We start from the raw sequence: 23,911 nt of genomic DNA, 5'->3' as shown, positions 1-23,911 counted from the left end.
GTGTAGTCAGCTCAGCTATCCCTATTGAGGCCGTGTCTGTGCCTCGATCTTGGTTGGGCAAAACTAAACATGGCGGTGTTCGCTCTAACAATCTCACTGGAACAAAGACCTCCTCCATTCCTGTCATTATTGAAAGAGATTGTGATCTCACCTTCCAAGGCAGTTACAGTCAATTAACTAATCACTGATCATAATCTTTATGTGATTGGCCTGACTGAAACATGGCTTAAGCCTTATTAATTGAATGTGTTAAATGAGGCCTCTTCTCCTGGTTACACTAGTGACCATATCCCCCATGCATCCCGCAAAGGCGGAGGTGTTGGTAACATTTACGATACCAAATATCAATTTACGCGGTTCCCTGAATTCCTATCGGACCCTGTAGTCATGGCAAATAAGATTCAATTTTTTTGTGACTTTAATATTCACAAGGAAAAGTCCACAGACCCACTCCAAAAGGTTTTCAGAGCCATCATCGATTCAGTGGGTTTTGTCCAACATGTCTCCGGACTTACTCACTGCCACAGTCCTACTCTGGACCTAGTTTTGTCCCGTGGAATAAATATTGTGGATCTTAATGTTTTTCCTCATAATCCTGGACTATCGGGCCACCATTTTATTACGCTTGCAATCGCAACAAATAATCTGCTCAGACCCCAACCAAGGATTATCAAAAGCCGTGCTATAAATTCCCGTGCACCCCAAAGATTCCCTTCCAGACTCCCTCCACCTACCCAAGGACGTCAGAGCATAAAAATCAGTTAACCACCTGAGGAACTAAATTTAACCTTGCGTAATACCCTAGATGCAGTCGCACCCCTAAAAACAAAACACATTTGTCATAAGAAACTAGCTCCATGGTAAACAGAGAATATCCGAGCCCTGAAACAAGCATCCAAAAAGTTGGACCGGAAATGGCGCTACACCAAACTGGAAGTCAGTACCGTTGGGAAGACAGTACCGTGCAGTATCGAAGAGCCCCCACTGCTGCTTGATCATCCTATTTTTCCAATTTAATTGAGACGAATAAGAACAATCCCCTCAAAACTTGATACTGTCGCAAAGCTAACTAAAAAGCAGCATTCCCTAAGAGAGGACTCTTTTTTAAATGTGAATATTTCTCCAAAGCTCAGTTGTCCTGAGTCTGCAAAACACTGCCAGGACCAAGGGAGACACAGGTTTTTTAATAGTAGATCTCGTGATACATCGATGAAAATAGCCATGGCCTCTAAACCCTCAAGCTGCATACTGGACCCTATTCCAACTAAAGTACTGAAAGAGCTGCTTCCTGTGCATATTCTAAACGCCTCCCTATCCACCGGATATGTACCAAACTCACTAAAAGCGGCAGTAATAAAGCCTCTTGAAAAAGCAAAACCTTGACCCAAAAAATATTTTAATTTTTTTTTTAAATCAGCCTACATCGAATTTCCCATTCCTCTAAAAGATTATTAGAAAAGGCTGTTGCGCAGCAACTCACTGCCTTCCTGAAGACAAACAATGTATACAAAACGCTTCAGTCTGGTTTTAGACCCCATGATAGCACTGAGGCTGCACTCGTGAAGGTGGTAAATTACCTTTTAATAGTGTCAGACCAAGGCTCTGCATCTGTCCTCGTGCTCCTAGACCTTGGTGATGCTTTTGATACAATCAATCACCACATTCTTTTGGAGAGATTTGAAACCCAAATTGGACAAGTTCTGGCCTGGTTTAGATCTTATCTGTCGGAAAGATATCAGTTCCTCTCTGTGGATTGTTTGTCCGGTGTTCCTCAAGGTTCCGTTTTAGGACCACTATTGTTTTCACTATATATTTTACCTCTTGGTGATGTCATTCGGAAACATAATGTTAACTTTCACTGCTATGCAGATGATACACAGCTGTACATTTCAATGAAACATGGCGAAGCCCCAAATTTGCCCTCCCTGGAAGCCTGTGTTTCAGACATAAGGAAGTGGATGGCGGAAAATGTTTTACTTTTAAACTCGTACAAAACAGAAATGCTAGGTCTAGGTCACAAGAAACAAGGGATCTTCTGTTGGATCGGACAATTCATCTTGATGGTTGTACTGTCATATCAAATAAAACTGAAGGACCTCAGTGTTACTCTGGACCCGGATCTCTCTTTTGACTAATATATCAAGACTGTTTCAAGGACAGCTACGTAACATTGCAAAAATCTGAAACTTTCCAAAAATGGATGCAGAAAAATGAATCCATGCTTTTGTCACTTCTAGATTAGAAAACTGCAATGCTCTACTTTCTGACTACCCGGATAAATCACTAAATAAACTTCAGTTCGTGCGAAACACGGCTGCTAGAATCTTGACTAGAACCAAAAAATGTGATTATATTACTCCAGTGCTAGCCTCTTTACACTAGCTTCCTTTTAAGGCTAGGGCTGATTTCAAGGTTTTACTGCTAACCAACAAAGCATTACATGGGCTTGCTCTTACCCATCTTTCGATTTATTCCTGACGTACATACCTACATGTACGCTACGGTCACAAAACGCAGGCCTCCTTATTATCCATAGAAGTTCTAAGCAAACAGCTGGAAGCAGGGCTTTCTCCTATAAAGCTCAATTTTTATGGAATGGTCTGCCTATCCATGTGAGAGACGCAGACTTGGTCTCGACCTTTAACTTGAGTGTAGGGGGCAGTATGTTCATGTTTGGATGAAAAACGTACCCAAATGAAACTGCCTATTTCTCAGGCCCAGAATCTAGAATATACATATAATTGTCAGATTAGGATAGAAAACACTCTAAAGTTTCCAAAACTGTCAATATTGTCTGTGAGTATTACATAACTGATATTGCAGGCGAAAACCTGAGGAAAATCCAACCAGGAAGTGCTGTTTTTCCTGAAAGCTCTCTGTTTCATTGCATGCCTTCCCTCCATTTAAAGGGATATCAACCAGATTCATTTTCCTATGGCTTCTACATGGTGTGAACAGTCTTTAGACATAGTTTCAGGCTTTTATTCTGAGAAATTAGCGAGAAAGATCACATCGCGTCAGTGGATGGCTGCCAGCAGCGTTTAGCATGCGCCAACAGAGTGGAGCAGACATTTTCTCTCTCTCTCCTATTGAAGAAGCTACGGTCCGGTTGAAATATTATTGATTATATATTGTAAAAACAACCTGAGGTTTGATTATAAAAAGCATTTGACATCTTTCTACTAACTTTACAGATACTATTTGGAATTTTCGTCTGCCCAGTCGTGACCACTCGAGCATGTGGATTTCTGAACATAAAGCACCAACTAAATGGAGGTATTTTGGATATAAAAATCATCTTCATGGAAAAAAAGGAACATTTATTGTGTAACTGGGAGTCTCGTGAGTGCAAAATCCAAAGATCAAAGGTAAGCGATTCATTTTATTGCTTTTCTGACTTCCGTGACCAATCTACTTGGCTGCTAGCTGTTTGTAATGTTGTGTCTGCTGAGAGAGATGTCCTTACATAAACGCTTGGTATGCTTTTGCCGAAAAGCTTTTTTGAAATCTGACACGCCAGGTGGATTAACAACAAGCTAAACTGTGTTTTGCTATATTGCACTTGTGATTTCATGAAAATTAAATATTATTAGTAATTTAATTTGAATTTGGCGCTCTGCAATTCAGCGGATATTGACGAAAATGATCCCGCTAACGGGATGGGTGCGTCAAGAAGTTAAGTCTTTATTGAAGACTCATGATTGGTTCTATGATTGAGTGTAGTCTGTCCCAGGGGTGTCAAGGTGAAAGGAAAGGTACTGGAGCAACGAACCACCATTGCTGTGTCTGCCTGGCCGGTTCCCCTCTCGCCACTGGGATTCTCTGCCTCTAACCCTATAACAGGGCTGAGTCACTGGCTTACTGGTGCTCTTCCATGCCATCCCTAGGAGGGGTGCGTCACTTGAGTGGGTTGTGTCACTGACGTGATCTTTCTGTCCGGGTTGGCGCCCCCCTCATGTTCGTGCCATGGGGGAGATCTTCGTGGGCTATACTCAGCCTTGTCTCAGAGTAGTAAGTTGGTCATTTGAAGATATCCCTCTCGTGGTGAGGGGGCTGTTTTTTGGCAAATTGGGTGGGGTTTTATCCTGCCTGGTTGGCCCTGTCCGGGGGTATCGTCAGATGGGGCCACAGTGTCTCCCGACCCCTCCTGCCTCCAGTATTTATGCGTCAGGGGGCTAGGATCAGTCAGTAATATCTGGAGAATTTCTCCTGTCTTATCCGGTGTACTGTGTGAATTTTATTATTCTCTCCCACTCTCCCCGGACCTGATCCCTAGGACCATGTCTCAGGGCTACGTGGCCTGATGACTCCTGCCTGTTCCCAGTCAACCTGGTAGTGCTGCTGATCTAGTTTCAACTGTTCTGCCTGCGGCTATGGAACCCTGATCTGTTCACCGGACGGGCTACCTTTTCTGGACCTGCTGTTTTCAACTCTCTCTCTGTCTACCGCAGCTGCCGTCTCCAACTCTGAATGACCAGCTATGAAAAGCCAACTGACATTTACTCCTGAGGTGCTGACCTGTTGCACCCTCTACAACCACTGTGATTATTATTTGACCCTGCTGGTCATCTATGAACGTTTGAACATCTTGGCCATGTACTGTTAGAAATCTCCACCAGGCACAGCAAGAAGAAGACTGGCCACCCTGCAGAGCCTGGTTCCTCTCTAGGTTTCTTCCTAAGTTCCTACCTTTCTAGGGAGTTTTTCCCAGCCACCGTGCTTCTACATCTGCATTGCTTGATGTTTGGGGTTTTAGGCCAGGTTTTTGTATAGCACTTGACATCGGCTGATGTCAAAAGGGCTTTATAAATAAATGTGATTGATTCAAATTTTATTGTACAACAATGCATTCAACTGAAATGTCTCTTCCGCATTTATATACGCACACATGTTGAGCGTGAAAAACACAGTAGCTTTGCAGTTATTGACACAAACTGGATATCCGAAGCCTGGCACCTACTAACATACCCTGTTCAAAGGCACATAAATATTTTGTCTTGCCCATTGGAAATATCAGGCAGTCCACATACAGATGGTCACAGAGAAAGTCAGTGTCATGTTTATTCAAATGATATCATCCAGAGACTCCACACCTGCCATAAATGAACTGCTCAATTCAGGAGACAGCAATGTGCAAACAGCCAGTGGGAAACAGATGGTAGTGTATGGAGCAACAACTGAAGCTTAAAAGGGAGGAAGGAAACTAAAGCCTGATTAATTTAAAGCAGACCCTTGGATAACCGATTTTGTGAACAAAACAAGAGACAAAACTGAAGTGTATTATTTGGCTAAGTCAACCTACATTTCTGATTTAAACTGTTGCTATATGTGACTACTTCAGAGCACTGTAGGAAGAGGAAGAGTCAGCCTAGGTTGTGGCATTTGATGTGTAACACCTTGATGTAACCCAGAGACAGAGGGCCCTGCTGGGCTTACGTGTTACCACTGCCCTCTAATGGAGTAAGACAGAACACTGTGACAAAGGGATGGAAGGGTGTAAGATTTGTCATCAGCCTCTGATAAGGAGAGCCTTCCTTTGCCCTCTACACCTTTCTGCAAGACTGATTAAATAACATGACCTTAATTACCTTCTGCAGGAAATCCTGCTTAAACACCCAGCAGCCCCTCGTCAGGCTAACACAATTAGCAGCTGCCACACTGCTACCACTCCAGTTCAATTCTCTAGGCATTCACAGAATCAAATGTAATCCTCCCTTTTTATTACATTTTAGTCACTTAGCAGATGTTCTTATCCAGGGCGACTTTCAGGAACAATTAGGGTTAAGTGCCTGACTCAAGGGTACAGACTATTTTTCGCCTAGTCGGCTCAGGGATTCGAACCAGCGACCTTTCAGTTAACATGCTTAACACTAGGATACCTGCCTCTATGTCACCCCGACTTCTTTGCATGTGTTGGGTATCGTTTGAAATACTTGGTTGGGAATGACACATTGGATTGGCTTTTAAATTCCCTGTACTGTTTAATACTGTTAACCTTTCTGGTTATAACCTTTTTCGGCAAGACGGATCTTCCAAAGGTGGGCGAGCGGCAATCTTTACCATGGATCACCTTCAGTGCTCGGTTGTCTCCAAGTCTGTCCCCAAACAATTTTAGTCGCTGGTTTTAAGCATTAAACTTTCAAATACATCTTTGTTTACTGTTGCTGGGTGCTATCGTCCTCCATCATCACCGGCCTGTACCCTACCTGCCCTAAACTCTCTCCTGGCCCCTTACACTAAGTCTGAATTTGTCCTGCTTGGTGACCTACACTGGGACATGCTTAAACCACCTGACCAAGTCCTAAAGCAATGGGACTCCCTAAATTACCAATCCCACAAGGTATGACTCCAAACACCCAGAAAAGGCTACTCTCCTCAATGTTATCCTCACAAATAATCCTGATAGGTATCAGTCTGGTGTTTTCTGTAATGACCTTAGTGATCACCGTTTTAGAGCCTGTGTTCGTAATGGCTGCTCAGCGAAACAACATGTCCTGATTTGTCATAGACGCTTGGTAAAATCTTTAATGAGCAAGCCTTCCTTCATGAACTGGCCTCTGTAAAATGGTATAGAATCAGTTTGAGCCCCCTGTCAAAGACGCTTGGACCTTCTTTTTTGATATTTTAAGTGGTATTGTTAAAAAAAAACACACCGTAAAGAAAGTGAGAATTAAAAAACAGGTTCAGCCACTGGTTCGACCCTGATCTTGCAGAGTTACTCCACCTCAAGAATTGCATTTGGTGAAAGGCTCGGCACAACGCATACTCAGGTTGACTGGCTATCGTTCAGGCAAATGAGAAAAAAGTGCACTCCGGCTATCCGGAAGGCCAAAGTTAGTTACTTTAAGGAGCAGTTCTCTCTCTCTGGATCTAACTCCAAGAAGTTCTGGAAAAACGGTTAAAGACGTGGAGAATAAACCCTCCCCTTACAGCTGCCCATGTCCCTTAATGTTGATGATGTGGTTGTTACTGACAAGAAGCACATGGCTGAGCTCTGTAATCACCAATTCATTAAGTCAGGATTCCTATTTGACTCAGCCATGCCTCCTTGCCCATCCAACATTTCCGTATCTCCCACCCCTTCTAATTTCCCTGATGCTTCTCCCTATCTTTTCCCTGCACCGCTACAACGTTTCTCCCGGAGTCCGAGGTACTAAAGGAACTCCTTAAACTTGACCCCAAAAAAACAATCTGGGTCAGATGGTTTAGACCCTTTTTCTTTAAGGTTGCTGCTCCCATCATCGCCAAGCCTGTCTCTCATTTCTGGGGAGGTTCCTATTACTTGGAAAGCAGCCACAGTTTGTCCTTTATTTAAAGGAGGAGATCAAGCTGATCCTAACTGTTATAGGCCTATTTCTATTTTGCCCTGTTTATCAAAACTTGACAATAGTCAACTGACTGGCTTTCTGGAGGTCTACAGTATTCTCTCGGATATGCAATCTGGTTTTCGCTCAGGTTATGGATGTGTCACTGCAACCTTAAAGGTCCTCAATGATGTCACCATTGACCTTGATTCTAAGCAATATTGTGCTGCTATTTTATTGACTTGGCCAAAGCTTTGGATACGGAAAACATTCCATTCTTGTGGGCCAGCTAAGGAATATAGGTGTCTCTGAGGGGTCTTTGGGCTGGTTTGCTAACTACCTCTCTCAAAGAATGCGGTGTATAAAGTGAGAAAATCTGCTGTCTCAGCAGATAAGGGAGTACCCAAAGGCTCAATCCTAGGCCCCACACTCTTCTCAATTTACATCAACAACATAGCTCAGGCAATAGAAAGTTCTTACATTTACATTACATTTAAGTCATTTAGCAGACGCTCTTATCCATTTATATGCAGATGATACAGTCTTATACTCAGCTGGCCCCTCAGATTTTGTGTTAAATGCTCTAGAACAAAGCTTTCTTAGTGTCCAACATGCTCTCTCTACACTTTAACTTTTGTTTTGGAGGTGTTCAGAACGAAGTTATGTGGTTTGGTAAGAAGAATGCCCCTCTCCCCACAGGTGTGATTACTATTTCTGAGGGTTTAGAGTTTGAGGTTGTCACCTCATACAAGTACTTGGGAGTATGGCTAGACGGTGCACAGTCCTTCTCTCAGCACATATCAAAGCTGCAGGCTAAAGTTAAATCTATATTTGGTTTCCTCTATCGTAATCGCTCCTCTTTCACCCCAGCTGCCAAACTAACCCTAATTCAGATGACCATCCTACCAATGCTAGATTACGGAGACATCATTTATAGATCGGCAGGCAAGGGTGGTCTTGAGTGGCTAGATGTTCTTTACCATTCAGCCATCAGAATGCCACCAATGCTCCTTATAGGACACATCCCTGGACTCTGTACTCCTCTGTAAACTGGTCAGACAATGATGCAGGAAGGAGGAGGTGGGGGGGGGGGGTCATGACTGGATTTTTCCCACAATGACTTAAGGGATTATACCCTCTACATCAAAATTCCAAATCTAAAAACCATTATTTTGGACAAAATTACCTTGAAGGATCATTACTACCAAAGACTATCCAGAAAAAAACTTCTGTCAAATCAAAACCTGCAGAGGAAACACAGAAGAAATCTGGAAATACCATCCAACCCAAAACTGAGTGAGTAATGTTCACACTGAAGCTACCTCTGAAGGCAAAAAGTAAAATAATAATCACAAGGTAATTGTGTTATATAAAGGCGTATGTTAAGTTAATAAGAATACTAAGGCGCTTCCTAGGATAGGATAGATGTCCCAGCTGAAACTTCAATTAGCACTGAGGTGTGAAATCATGTGAATCCAACAATGGCAGCAGAGCATCACAGCCTCTCCCACCCAAATGCAGAGACCTTTTCATCCCACTGCTCCATGGCTTAATCTCCTTGCATGGCACTGTGCTATAAGAGCACACTACCCCTCTGTCATGAGAAAGGGTATTGGCCCAGGGTGGAAACTCATAACAGTAGACATTGAGGACCATGAAACTGAAACAACCTCTGTCAACATGTGCAAGTCTGGAACAGTGATGGTGCAGTTTCAGCAGGACTTTAAGGGGATCAGAGCACAACAAGGGGCTCTCTTTTAGTGATGACTCCCCCATCCTGAGTCTGATCACAACTCCTCCAACTGCCCTGCACACAAGCAGCCAAGGCAATAGTAACCCCCCCTGGAGAGAAAGATGGAGAAAGATTGAGAGAAAGATGGTAGAGCTCAGCAAGCTAGTCTACACACACAATCCAACCAGCACAGAACAACCCCCCCCCCTCCACGAAACAAATCACAAAGGCAAAGTCTTCTCATACTTTATTGATCTCAAAAAAAGCATTTGACTGAATTTGGCTTGAGAGTTTGCTATACAAATTGATTGAAAGTGGTGTTGGGGGGAAAAATATACGACATTATAAAATCCATGTACACAAACAACAAGTGTGCGATTAAAATTTGGCAAAAAAACACATTTCTTTCCACAGGGTCGGATGTGAGACAGGGATGCAGTCTACCGTTTGCTGATGTTCTGGTGCTTCTGCACAGATTCTGTCAGACCGTGACGGTGAATCTCATTAAGACAAAAATAATGGTGTCCAAAGATGGTCCAGTTGCCAGGACCACAAATACAAATTCCATCTAGACAACATTGCACTAGCGCAGACAAAAACAACTATGCATATCTCGGCCTAAACATCAGCCCCACAGGTAACTTCCACAAAGCTGTAAATGATCTGAGATACAAGGCATTCAACATCCCAATTAGAAACTGGCTAAAAGTACTTGAATCTGTCATAGAACCCAATGCCTTTTGTGGTTGTGATGTCTGGGGTCCACTCACAACCAAGAATTCACAAAATGGAACAAACACCAAATTGAGACTGCATGCAGAATTCAGCAAAACCATCCTCCATGTAAAATGTAAAACACCAGATAATGCATGGAGAGCAGAATTAGGACGATACCCACAAATAAAAAAATCCAGAGAAAAGTCGTTAAATTCTACAACTATCTAAAAGGAAGTGATTCCCAAACATTCCATAACAAAGCAATCACATACAGAGCAGGGTTTTCGTTAGTCGGCAATTGCCGATAAATACAAGCCGATAAATACAATTGTAGCGGGCCAAATTGTCACGGAGAGGCTGTCTATCATAGTGTCACCAGCAAAGCACCCGCACATCATCACACATCCTCCTCCATGCTTCACTGTGGGAACCACATATACAGAGATAATCTGTTCCCCTACTCTGCATCTCACAAAGACACGGCGGTTGGAACCAAAAATCTCAAATTTGGACTCATCAAACCAAAAGGACAGATATCCACCAGTCTAATGTCCATTGCGCATGTTTCTCTTCTTTTTGGTGTCCTTTAGGGGTGGTTTCTTTGCAGAAATTCGACCATAAAGGCCTGATTCACTCAGTCTCCTCTGAACACTTGGTGTTGAGATGTGAAATTTTCCAGACTGACTGACGTTCATCTCTTAAAGTAATGATGCTGTGGTTTCTCTTTGCTTATTTGAGCTGATCTTGTCATAATATGGACTTGGTCTTTTACCAAATAGGAGGGTATACAGAAGATAGCCCTAACTTGTCAGAACACAGCTGATTGGCTCAAATGTATTAAGAAAATAAATTCCACAAATGAACTTTGAACAAGGCACACCTGTTAAATGGTATAGGGGGCAGCATTTTCACTTTTGGATAAATAGCTTGCCCAATTTCAACTTCCTGCTACTCATGCCAAGAATATAAGATATGCATATTATTAGAAGACTTGGATAGAAAACACTATGACGTTTCTAAAACTGTTTGAATCATGTCTGTGAGTATAACAGAACTTATGTAACAGGCACAAGCCCGAGGACTAACTGTTCAGAATTTTTTTTTTTTTTAAGTCTCTGTCTGTTCATTGTGTTCTCATTGGGAAACAATATTTCTTAGGAACTTGTTTTCAGTTCCTACCGCTTCCACTGGATGTCACCAGTCTTTGGAATTTGGTTGAGGTTATTCCATTGTGCAATGAAGAAGTATGGCCATCTAGGAACTGCGTAACACTGTTGAGAGTTGCGCAAGACTTGAAAAGTAGTTTGGTTTGTTGTCTTCCTGTATTGAACACAGATAGACCAGTCTTCAATTTGATCTATTATTAACGTTTAAAAATACCTAAAGTTGTATTACAAAAGAACTTTGAAATGTTTTGGCAAAGTGTACAGGCAACTTTTGAAGTGCTGTTGCGCAATTTGGAAGCTGTTTTTTTCTGGATCAAACGCGCCAAATAAAAATTGACATTTTGGATATATATGGACGGAATTAATCGAACAAAAAGGACCAATTGTGATGTTTATGGGACATATTGGAGTGCCAACAAAAGAAACTTGGCAGGGTAGCCTAGTGGTTAGAGCGTTGGACTAGTAACCGGAAGGTTCCAAGTTCAAACCCCCGAGCTGACAAGGTACAAATCTGTCGTTCTGCCCCTGAACAGGCAGTTAACCCACTGTTCCTAGGCCGTCATTGAAAATAAGAATTTGTTCTTAAATGACTTGCCTGGTTAAAAAAAAATAATAAAAAAGCTAAGGCATGTTTTAGTTTTGTGTAGCGCATGCAGGGTTGAAGTATGCTACCCTCTTTGTTTACTGTTGTGCTATCATCAGATAATAATTATGCTTTCGCCGAAAAGCCTTTTTAAAATATGACATGTTGGCTGGATTCACAACGAGTGTAGCTTTAATTTAGTATCTTACATGTGTGATTTGATGAAAGTGATTTCTATATCATTTTATTTGAATTTGCCACCATAAGAAGTTCATTGAAACGCATTCCAGGTTGACTACCTCATGAAGCTGGTTGAGAGAATGCCAAGAGTGTGCAAAGCTGTCATCAAGGCAAAGGGTGGCTACTTTGAAGAATCTCAAATAGAAATATATTCGGATTTGTTTAACACTTTTTATGTTAAAACATGATTCTATATGTGTTTATTTCATAGTTTTGATGTCTTCACTATTATTTTACAATGTAGAAACTAGTAAAATTAAGAAAAACTGGAATGAGTAGGTGTGTTCAAAGTTTTGATTGGTACTGTTCCAACCCGGAACTACTCTTCCGGGTTGGAGCGAGCGGTCACATCCCCACTTCGGTCCGCAGGTAGTATAACTTTTCATTACATTTCATTACATTTCATTATAGTACAACGGTTTGATTTGTCTAATCTTAGCAATTTCTTCTTACCTAGCTACATAGCCGTCTTTGTATCAAAGATAATTGCGTAATTATCGTATTTCGTCGTCCTAACGTAGTCTTCACTGCTATCTGCCCAGCAGCTAGCCAGCAAGCAAACGTCTGTCTACCGAATAGCAGCACTGTAGAAACTATTACACTCAACTGAACGACTTGATTAGTGTAGTGTTAGCTAGCTACATAGTTGTCTTTGCTGTCTTCGTATCCAAGATAATTGTGTAGTTTAGAGTGTGTAGTCTTAGAGTGATTATCTTAATTTACCGAGGTTAGCTAGCCAGCTATTTGTCGTCCTTAACGTAGGAGACACTGCTAGCTAGCCAACAGCTACCGAATAGAACTCAACAACCCGGTCGCATTCCGCTTCGCTCCACAGGTAGTATCACATTTTCATTTCATTTCATTACATTACAACGGTTTGATTTGTTTGATCGTAGCTAGCTACATAGCTAGCTACATAGCAGTCTTTGTATCAAAGATAATTGTGTAGTCTAGAGCGATTTTCTAGGTTAGCTAGCCAGCTATTGTCGTTCTTTTAACGCAACGTAATAAACACTGCTAGCTAGCCAGCTAGCCCCCGAATAGCAGCACTGTAGAAACTATTACACTCAACGGAACGACTTGATTAGTGGTGTCAACAACGCAGCCACTGCCAGCTAGCCTACAAAGTCAACAACGCAGCCACTGCCAGCTAGCCTACTTCAGCAATACTGTATCATTTTAATCATTTTAGTCAATAAGATTCTTGCTGAACTTTCTGAACATTCGAGACGTGTAGTCCACTTGTCATTCTAATCTCCTTTGCATTAGCGTAGCCTCTTCTGTAGCCTGTCAACTATGTGTCTGTCTATCCCTGTTCTCTCCTCTCTGCATAGACCATACAAACGCTCCACACCGCGTGGCCGCGGCCACCCTAATCTGGTGGTCCCAGCGCGCACGACCCACATGGAGTTCCAGGTCTCCGGTAGCCTCTGGAACTGCCGATCTGTGGCCAACAAGGCAGAGTTCATCTCAGCCTATGCCTCCCTCCAGTCCCTCGACTTCTTGGCACTGACGGAAACATGGATCACCATAGATAACACTGCTACTCCGACTGCTCTCTCTTCGTCCGCCCACGTGTTCTCGCACACCCGAGAGCTTCTGGTCAGCGGGGTGGTGGCATCGGGATCCTCATCTCTCCCAAGTGGTCATTCTCTCTTTCTTCCATTACCCATCTGTCTATCGCCTCCTTTGAATTCCATGCTGTCACAGTTACCAGCCCTTTCAAGCTTAACATCCTTATCATTTATCACCCTCCAGGTTCCCTCGGAGAGTTCATCAATGAGCTTGATGCCTTGATAAGCTCCTTTCCTGAGGACGGCTCACCTCTCACAGTTCTGGGCGACTTTAACCTCCCCACGTCTACCTTTGACTCATTCCTCTCTGCCTCCTTCTTTCCACTCCTCTCCTCTTTTGACCTCACCCTCTCACCTTCCCCCCTACTCACAAGGCAGGCAATACGCTCGACCTCATCTTTACTAGATGCTGTTCTTCCACTAACCTCATTGCAACTCCCCTCCAAGTCTCCGACCACTACCTTGTATCCTTTTCCCTCTCGCTCTCATCCAACACTTCCCACACTGCCCCTACTCGGATGGTATCGCGCCGTCCCAACCTCCGCTCTCTCTCCCCCGCTACTCTCTCCTCTTCCATCCTATCATCTCTTCCCTCTGCTCAAACCTTCTCCAACCTATCTCCTGATTCTGCCTCCTCAACCCTCCTCTCCTCCCTTTCTGCATCCTTTGACTCTCTATGTCCCCTATCCTCCAGGCCGGCTCGGTCCTCCCCTCCCGCTCCGTGGCTCGACGACTCATTGCGAGCTCACAGAACAGGGCTCCGGGCAGCCGAGCGGAAATGGAGGAAAACTCGCCTCCCTGCGGACCTGGCATCCTTTCACTCCCTCCTCTCTACATTTTCCTCCTCTGTCTCTGCTGCTAAAGCCACTTTCTACCACTCTAAATTCCAAGCATCTGCCTCTAACCCTAGGAAGCTCTTTGCCACCTTCTCCTCCCTCCTGAATCCTCCTCCCCCTCCCCCTCCTCCCTCTCTGCAGATGACTTCGTCAACCATTTTGAAAAGAAGGTCGACGACATCCGATCCTCGTTTGCTAAGTCAAACGACACCGCTGGTTCTGCTCACACTGCCCTACCCTGTGCTCTGACCTCTTTCTCCCCTCTCTCTCCAGATGAAATCTCGCGTCTTGTGACGGCCGGCCGCCCAACAACCTGCCCGCTTGACCCTATCCCCTCCTCTCTTCTCCAGACCATTTCCGGAGACCTTCTCCCTTACCTCACCTCGCTCATCAACTCATCCCTGACCGCTGGCTACGTCCCTTCCGTCTTCAAGAGAGCGAGAGTTGCACCCCTTCTGAAAAAACCTACACTCGATCCCTCCGATGTCAACAACTACAGACCAGTATCCCTTCTTTCTTTTCTCTCCAAAACTTTTGAACATGCCGTCCTTGGCCAGCTCTCCCGCTATCTCTCTCAGAATGACCTTCTTGATCCAAATCAGTCAGGTTTCAAGACTAGTCATTCAACTGAGACTGCTCTTCTCTGTATCACGGAGGCGCTCCGCTCTGCTAAAGCTAACTCTCTCCACCCTGTGCTCTCATCCTTCTAGACCTATCGGCTGCCTTCGATACTGTGAACCATCAGATCCTCCTCTCCACCCTCTCCGAGTTGGGCATCTCCGGCGCGGCCCACGCTTGGATTGCGTCCTACCTGACAGGTCGCTCCTACCAGGTGGCGTGGTGAGAATCTGTCTCCTCACCACGCGCTCTCACCACTGGTGTCCCCCAGGGCTCTGTTCTAGGCCCTCTCCTATTCTCGCTATACACCAAGTCACTTGGCTCTGTCATAACCTCACATGGTCTCTCCTATCATTGCTATACAGACGACACACAATTAATCTTCTCCTTTCCCCCTTCTGATGACCAGGTGGCGAATCGCATCTCTGCATGTCTGGCAGATAGATCAGTGTGGATGACGGATCACCACCTCAAGCTGAACCTCGGCAAGACAGAGCTGCTCTGCCTCTCGGGGAAGGACTGCCCGTTCCATGATCTCGCCATCACGGTTGACAACTCCATTGTGTCCTCCTCCCAGAGCGCTAAGAACCTTGGCGTGATCCTGGACAACACCCTGTCGTTCTCAACTAACATCAAGGCGGTGGCCCGTTTCTGTAGGTTCATGCTCTACAACATCCGCAGAGTACGACCCTGCCTCACACAGGAAGCGGCGCAGGTCCTAATCCGTCTGGATTACTGCAACTCGCTGTTGGCTGGGCTCCCTGCCTGTGCCATTAAACCCCTACAACTCATCCAGAACGCCACAGCCCGTCTGGTGTTCAACCTTCCCAAGTTCTCCCACGTCACCCCGCTCCTCCGCTCTCTCCACTGGCTTCCAGTTGAAGCTTGCATCCGCTACAAGACCATGGTGCTTGCCTACGGAGCTGTGAGGGGAACGGCACCTCAGTACCTCCAGGCTCTGATCAGGCCCTACACCCAAACAAGGGCACTGCGTTCATCCACCTCTTGCCTGCTCGCCTCCCTACCACTGAGGAAGTTCAGTTCCCGCTCAGCCCAGTCAAAACTGTTCGCTGCTCTGGCCCCCCAATGGTGGAACAAACTCCCTCACGACGCCAGGACAGCGGAGTCAATCACCACCTTCCGGAGACACCTGAAACCCCACCTCTTTAAGGAATACCTAGGATAGGATAAAGTAATCCTTCTCACCCCCCCCTTAAAAGATTTAGATGCACTATTGTAAAGTGGCTGTTCCACTGGATGTCATAAGGTGAATGCACCAATTTGTAAGTCGCTCTGGATAAGAGCGTCTGCTAAATGACTTAAATGTAAATGTAATGTATATATTTTTGTATATTAAATGTCACACACTATTGGCCTATGTATGCAATGCCCCAATGCATTTAGTGCTCAAATCTTTGACAGCTGAACCGTGAGGTGGGCAATTATTGTTTTAGGAAACTCTGATACAGAGCAATGAACCTGAAGAACAGTCCCCTCAGGAAGCTGGCCCATGACAACAAAGAGAGGTACAAATATATTACGTGACACAATGGAAAGAATTAACCAAAAAAACATACACAGAGAGTATACAATGGCAGAATACCTGACCACTGTGACAGACCCCAAAGTAAGGAAAGCTTTGTCTATGTACACTGAGTGAGTATAGCCTTGCTATTGAGAGGCCGCCGTATAGGTTATGTGCACACTGCCCACAAAATTAGGTGGAAACTGACATACACTTCCTCACCTCCTGCCAAATGTATGCCCATATTCGAGACACATATTTCCCTCAGATTATACAGACCCACAAATAATTCAAAAACAAATGTAATTTTGATCAACTCTCCTATCTTTTAGGTGAAAGACCACAGTGTGCCATCACAGCAGCAAGATTTGTGACCCGTTGCCACAAGAAAAGGGCAACCAGTGAAAAAAAACACCATTCAGAGGAAGCAAGCTGGATTGATTAAGCTGAAGATTTAGTTCTGTAGGAATGACATGTGCTTTAAAAGGATGCTAGTTGCTAGGCACAGCGCCACTGTGGACAATGGCAACCATATCTGAACAAGAGATACAGTACGGCCAGAGACAGGAAGAGAGAGGGGGAACTGGAGACGAACAGGGGAAGAAGAACAGAGTGTGCGAAAAAATATGTACTGGCTGGGCTGAAGAGTTAGCAAGAGAGCACCACCGCAGAACAACAATGTCATTGGTATCACCTTACAGCGATCGATGGACCAACCAGCTGCCCCTCTCCACCCCTACTGCACTGCAACCTGCTTTGTCATTGGGCCACACTGCATAGGGTGACATCCTCAGGGGGAACAGTAGTAGGGAGGGATAGCTCGAGACAAGTTCTGCAGTCCAACACAACTAGAAAGAAAATCTGATAGAAAAACCTGTGTTATTATGAATATTAACACCTTCATACCAGCCAGTTTGTGCAGAGAGAAAAATAAAAACATTGAATCAATTAGCCAAACGTTCTAGTCAGCAAATTGACAACGACAAATTGTTTGGAAGCTTGGTGAAAAATCTGTGTTAAGTTCCTTGTCCAATAAGCAAAATCAAATTACTGACAGCAAGTTGTTAAGAAACCAAAAGCATACAGTATCAATCACAATCCATTTGGCATGACTGAAATCCATCCGGCTCCTGTCTCTATATAGTCAGCCAGCAGATTGCCTAGCCTACATCAGAGACACTCATTATGACAGATCTAGTACTGGGAGAGCTAGAGGTGAACAGTGTGCCGATGCGTTGTGTGTGCCTCCATGCTTAATGTCATGCCATGCAATCAATCTATGTCTGGAGGAAGCATACAGTCACTGACACCACCACTGGCCTAAACTCAATTAATAACACTCAATGGTGATTTCTCCCCCAGGCTAATGCTGCGGTGGTGACGAAACTTCGTCAGCTGGTGATTATCAAGCAAATAACTGTCGGTCTCACAGTAATTGACCGTTAATTAACATAAACACATTTAGCATCTCCTGGCTTCCACACACAGCCTACAAGTCACTGATGCAGACCTTTGGAACATCTACATTTTAAATAGTCCATGTAATAAAGCCTACACCTTCGTAATAAATCCATTATTTATTTTAGACTGGTCTAACGAAGCATGGTATGAAGAAAATGTAGTCTATTTCAGAAGAATAGAATACTCTGAGTTGTCCTTGTATTAGGTACTGATCAGGCTATGCCAAATGGCTGTGGGCTACACTAGTTCATTTAGCAGACAAGATTTGCTTAGAATTCAGTGGTATTATTTTATAATATGAAGAATACAATTGAACAAAGCTGAATAAAATAGAAAGGACATTTTCTCCAAACGATTTGAGGGAGTGTGCACACACGGCTAATCTGTGTTGAGTGGTTAACAAAGAAATAAGTATTCCTATATTCTTAACTTAGAGTTATTAATGGAACTTTATTTCTACATATGTTGGGCTATATGTTTTGATGTTTAATACATTGTAAGGCTGCATGATGAGACTAATGATTTGAAAAAAAGTTGCTTGAAAGGCATAAGCTGCTTCGTTGTTTTTGTGAAGACTGTACACACTACATCAGTCACTCATTCACAATTTGACAAGCACTTGATAATGGCTAGAATTTCACGGCAGTATCCCCTTTGTGTGGCCATAATGAACCCCCAAAAATACTATGCCTTCTGCGACCAGTGAACTTTCTCTCCGAGTGCTGAGCGCTCTGAATCACCTGTCACTTATCACGTGACGGGGTATTTCTCACAGGCTACAAGTGAAGAGTCACATGGGGGACGCAACTGCGCACGTCCTTATCCAATTCCGAGATGCATATTAACGATATTGGAAGAACTGTCCACATTACTTTTCATCAGCCAACAAGATGAGTAGGCCGAACGAACAGCAAAAGCACTAGTCTATGTCAATCTACTATCCCCGTAGTACAAAAGTCAACCTATTCTATTCTGTGCAAGAAATAAATATTCCAAACATAGTCTGGGACAGTTCTGGGATGCGCAAATGTTCCATTAGCAGGAAAACACATTATCAAAAGTGACCGCAAATGCAATTATACATGTAATGCTTTTATTATAAAGGTGCATTTTTAATGGTGAAAATTATCTTCCCCAAACTTCAAACTCACGTGCTGCTTATGTATGCCAGTTAGGCACTACCCCCCCTTGTAAATCAGATTAATGTGCTTAATTATAAGAAGTTATTTGGCCACTATAGTTGTGATACATCTGGACGAGACAAATACTGTATCTCTTATTGACACCTGATACGCATCAATTATTTTCTCTGTAGGTACTCTGCTACAGTATTCACAACTTCCAGAGCTTCCGTTCAATTGGCCAAGAGTCGAAACAATTGAAAACACAATATAGAAGAAGCATATTAAAATACACTATATGGTCAAAAGTATGTGAACACCTGCTCATTGAACATCTCATTCCAAAATCATGGGCATTCAAATGGAGTTGGTCCCCCTTTGGTGCTATAACAGCCTCCACTTTTCTAGGAAGGTTTACAACTAGATGTTGGAACATTGCTGTGGGGACTTGCTTCTTTTCAGCCACAAGAGCTTTAGTGAGGTCGGGCACTGATGTTGGGTGATTAGGCCTGGCTCGCAGTCGGCGTTGCAATTAATCCCAAAGGTGTTTGATGGGGTTGAGGTCAGGGCTCTGTGCAGGCCAGGCAAGTTCTTTTACCGATCTCAACAAAGCTATTTCTGTATGGACCTTGCTTTGTGCACGGGGGCACTGTCCTGCTGAAATAGGAAAGGGCTGTCCCCAAACTGATGCCACAAAGTTGGAAGCACAGAATCATCTAGAATGCTATTGTATGCTGTAGCATTAATATTTCCCTTCACTGGAACTAAGGAGCCTAGCCAGAAACATGTAACAGCCTCAGACAATTATTCCTCATCCACCAAACTTTACAGTTGGCACTATGCAGTCGGGCAGGTAGCACTCCCCTGGCATCCAACAAACCCAGATTTGTCCGTCAGACTGTCAGATGGTGAAGCGTGACTCATCACTCCAGAGAACGTGTTTCCACTTCTCCAGAACGTGTTTCCAATGGCAGCGAGCTTTACACCACTCCAGCCGACGCTTGGCATTGCGCATGGTGATCTTAGGCTTGTGTGCGACTGCTATGCCATGAAAACCCATTTCATGAAGCTCCCGACGAAACAGGTCTTGTGCTGACGTTGCTTCCAGAGGCAGTTTGGAACTCGGTAGTGAGTGTTGCAACCGAGGACAGACGATTTTTACACACTACGTGTTTCAGCACTCGGAGGTCCCGTTCTGTGAACTTGTGTGGCCTACCACTTTTCAGGTGAGAATTTGTTGCTCCTAGACGTTTCTACTTCACAATAACAGCACTTACATTTGACTGGGGCAGCTCTAGGAGTGCAGAAATTTTACAAACTGACTTGTTGTTAAGGTGGCATCCTATGATGGTGCCAGGTTGAAAGTCACTGAGCTCTTCAGTAACGCCATTCTATTGCCAATGTTTGTCTATGGAGATTGAATGGCTGCGTGCTCAATTTTATACACCAGTCAGCAACGGGTGTTGTTGAAATAGACAAATTGACTAAGAAGAAGGGGTGTCCACATACTTTTGTATATATAGTGTATATCAGAAGGATAAATTGATAATTGATAAAATAACATAGCACAGGATGTTACACATAGTAACCAGTCTACTTGAAAACAGTTTCCTCTAATGGGTTGATGTGGAGACCAGAATAGGCCCTATAGTGATGGAGGAGAGCAGGAAATGATGGATCATGAAGGCTGAACTACAACACTTCTCCTTGACCTGCCACCTCAGTTCCAGGAGAGACGCCTTGATGGCACCTCTCCACACACAGCTGGTCCACATGCTCAGCACTCCACAATGAGCCACAATGCCCCACTCAACAACATATTACAGGAACTATTATAGCAGCTTTCTTTAAAATAAAAGACCATGGTAAAGGCGTGGGGTAACAAATTGGGCAGAAATTTCAGATCTCATATTTAACTAGCTGCTCAATGTCTAATTTTCAGAATATTTCATCAGGCTTTTGTGAATCCCAGTATGTCTAGACATAATAATAATAATAATAATAATAATAATAATAATAATAATAATAATAATAATAATAATAATAATAAATACATTTGGCATACGTTTTTAACCAAAGTGAATTAAATTAATGCATGCATAAATTTTTGTTGTTAACACTGTATAACAGAAGATGCTAGAATAAAGAGAAACATGAACCGCAAAGCTAATAGGAGTCTGACATCATCTAGTGGCAAACTCAGGCAACGCATGCACTGGCCACCTAGAAATAATCATACAAGACCACAAATAATTATCTTACACATTATAATCCCACTTTCCAACAGAGTCTTGAAGGTCTAGGCATGTTTTTATATATATATATATAATGTATCGCAAATACTATTATCTTTATCTAAGATCAAGAGACTCAAGAGTTACACGAATGAGTTAAGGCCTGTAAATGTCTGTGGGTTAGCCTACCTGTTGATGACATGTGGGGAACAGTCAGGGTTTCGACCCATACACTCCAGAGCAGCACAGTAAGAGCCAAGGTTAGGCTTCAGACCAGCCTCTTCTATCAGAATGAACATACGGCCAATCTGGTTTAAAGAGCCCTGGAATACAACAAGGAGAGACACACTCAGGATAATCTTATATTCCACATGGGGAGGCCCTGCATAATTTCTATACAAGTCTGTAAAATACCACAGAGTTGCAGCTCTACATGCCATAGAAATAAAACACTGAGCTGCACTTACCTTCTTGGCCCAGACCCTCATCATGATGTTGTAGAGTCCTATGTTGAGCAGGTTGCGTCGGCTGACCATACGGTGGTGGCTGAGCAGAAAGCGGTGAGCTCTGTCGATGTCCCCACAGAACACACAGGCTTCCAGGTAGCAGCGCACACTGCGCTGGACATCGCCGTACACCCTGGCCTCGCTGTTATCCTGCACAAGCTCAGGTCTGGCCGACACAGCCCACTGGTTCAGCTTCCTCTCCAGCTCCTCCACCTCTGCCAGCTCCCGGGCCTTGGCCTCAGCCTTCCTCTCCATCTCCTCGGCCCTGTTCCTGGCCTCCGACAACTCAGGAGCCGGCTCCTTCGAGGCTTTACCCTTCCCTTTGGCTTTTCTAATAGGCATATTAGCAGCAGCAACCGGTGCAGCTGCTATACTGTGTTCGTGCTTTGAAGCTGCCATGGTGTGCTCTTGGTTTTTCAGACTTTTACTCTTTTTAACAGTTGATGCAGTCTTTATTCCTGCTTTTGTCGATATGGTTTTATGTGAGGTACCTGGTAGCATCAGTTTGCCTTTGCTGCTTTTCACAGGTTTATCCTCTAGGCCTAGCTTCTGCTTCAGTTTCTTTGTTTTAGTCTTCTTCTCCTGGCTCAGTTTCTCCATCCAGCGGGATTTGGAGGCTGATGCATCTTTGCTCTCTCCTTTACCAGCCTGTCCCCCTCCCTTACTAACAGTCTGTCCCGCCTTGGGCACCTCAGTCCTCTCCCCAAACACATTCTTGGGACTGTTCCCTGAAGAAGCCCCTATCCCTGACTTGGAAGCTTTAACAAATTGCACCTTTTCATGTTGGACATCTACAATAACGTCAGATTGGAGTTGCTGGATCCTGGCTTCAAGCACTGCAAAGAGGAAGGGAAGAGAGAAAATAATGAAATAATCAACATAAGAATGAGGTATCTTATGCATGCTAAGAATAGCATGCAAAATGTAAAACCATTGACCATTTCCAAACCTAGTAAAGCAAGTAGGCCTACGCACCATCCAGCAGCTGAGATTGTTCCCATACTCGTTTTTTCCCATCTTCTTTCTTTGGGATCAGAGCTGAGAAATGTCTTCGTTGTGATGTCCATGGTGGCTCTGCAAGTAGTAGGTGTTGTGAGCTTTTCTTTGACAAAACTGACACACTGAATGCACTGTGACTTTAGTTGTGTTTTTCAAAAACAATCCTGGGACATTCGCAGATCAGATGCCAATTCGTGTTGAGGTTTAGAAATAAAATTGAGCAAATATTGCATTGACGTTTTTGACAGGCAACGACCTGCAAGTTTATAATACAGAGATCCTAATATAGTTACATAAGCTGTCAATACAGTCATTTAGCTCATCTCTGCGTTTACAAACGTGGTTTTAAAATCTCGACTGGATGAGAATTGAGCATGGGTATGTAATAGCTGGTCAACTACAGCTGGTAAATCAATTTATATATTATAATACTAATAGATAGTTATCGAGGGATACCAAATATTGCAAGGATATTATAACTAGTTATATATTATAACTAGACAGTGCTGTGCTGGAACTCTCTCGTGCACCCATCCCCTTGGCTTGACATACAGTAAGTAACGTTAGCTAGATAGCAAGGGACAAAACATACCTGAAATGTGCCTTTCAATGCTATTCCGGATTGTAAGGCAATGGTCAACATATGGCACGCGACGAACACTTATTTCCAACAGTGTGCGACCACTCAGACACTTTGGAAAGGCACAGAGTCTCAAAAGTGACATGTTGACATAATAACCGCATTACTTTTCCCCACACTAGGCTGCCATTTTGAATTACACCAGCTAATCGAACACAATGGATCTGAGTACAGGCACGGATAGATGAGCACCGATAAATCGAGCAGTGTTTGTTTTGAAAGAAGGGACACGTTTTTTTCTGCAATGGAGTGTAAAATATTTCCAATTAAACAAGGAATCATAAATATGCCATTTGTGAAATGTATGCACAAAGTTGATTTTGTTTTACCTTTAGTCTCAGTGAATAATAACTTTTCTTATGTTTGTTGAAAATGAAGTTTTATTGTATTATTCAGGAATATCTGATCAATTTCATGTTGTAATTACTTCGCCACCATGGCCTATTTATTTCCTTAACTTACCTCATTTGCACTCACTGTACATAGACTTTTTGTTTTCTTTTGTTCTACTGTATTTTTGACTGTATGTTTTGTTTATTCCATGTGTAACTCTGTGTTGTTGTATGTGCCGAATTGTTACGCTTTATCTTGGCCAGGTCGCAGTTGCAAATGAGAACTTGTTCTCAACTAGTCTACCTGGTTAAATAAAGGTTAA

General features: G+C 43.5%; 1 protein-coding gene across 2 annotated transcripts in view; it reads right to left on the bottom strand.

The window, feature by feature from the left end:
• The window catches only part of LOC123997096 (DNA-directed RNA polymerase, mitochondrial-like), a 97,630-nt gene extending 74,216 nt beyond the window's left edge, over positions 1 to 23,414 (bottom strand). For both annotated transcript variants that reach the window (XM_046301130.1, XM_046301131.1), the window contains exons 1-4: positions 23,209 to 23,414; positions 22,593 to 22,691; positions 21,579 to 22,453; positions 21,301 to 21,434 (exon numbers count right to left, since the gene is read on the bottom strand). In XM_046301130.1, coding sequence (XP_046157086.1) covers positions 21,301 to 21,434; positions 21,579 to 22,453; positions 22,593 to 22,691; positions 23,209 to 23,341 — 1,241 coding nt within the window. In that variant the 5' untranslated portion in view covers positions 23,342 to 23,414. The remainder of the gene's footprint in view (positions 1 to 21,300; positions 21,435 to 21,578; positions 22,454 to 22,592; positions 22,692 to 23,208) is intronic.
• Positions 23,415 to 23,911: the final 497 nt, after the last annotated feature.

The sequence above is a fragment of the Oncorhynchus gorbuscha genome, linkage group LG15 (assembly GCF_021184085.1).
Source record: "Oncorhynchus gorbuscha isolate QuinsamMale2020 ecotype Even-year linkage group LG15, OgorEven_v1.0, whole genome shotgun sequence".
In the NCBI taxonomy this organism is placed as follows: Eukaryota; Metazoa; Chordata; class Actinopteri; order Salmoniformes; family Salmonidae; genus Oncorhynchus; species Oncorhynchus gorbuscha.
This window is presented reverse-complemented; position numbering and strand designations above follow the sequence as displayed.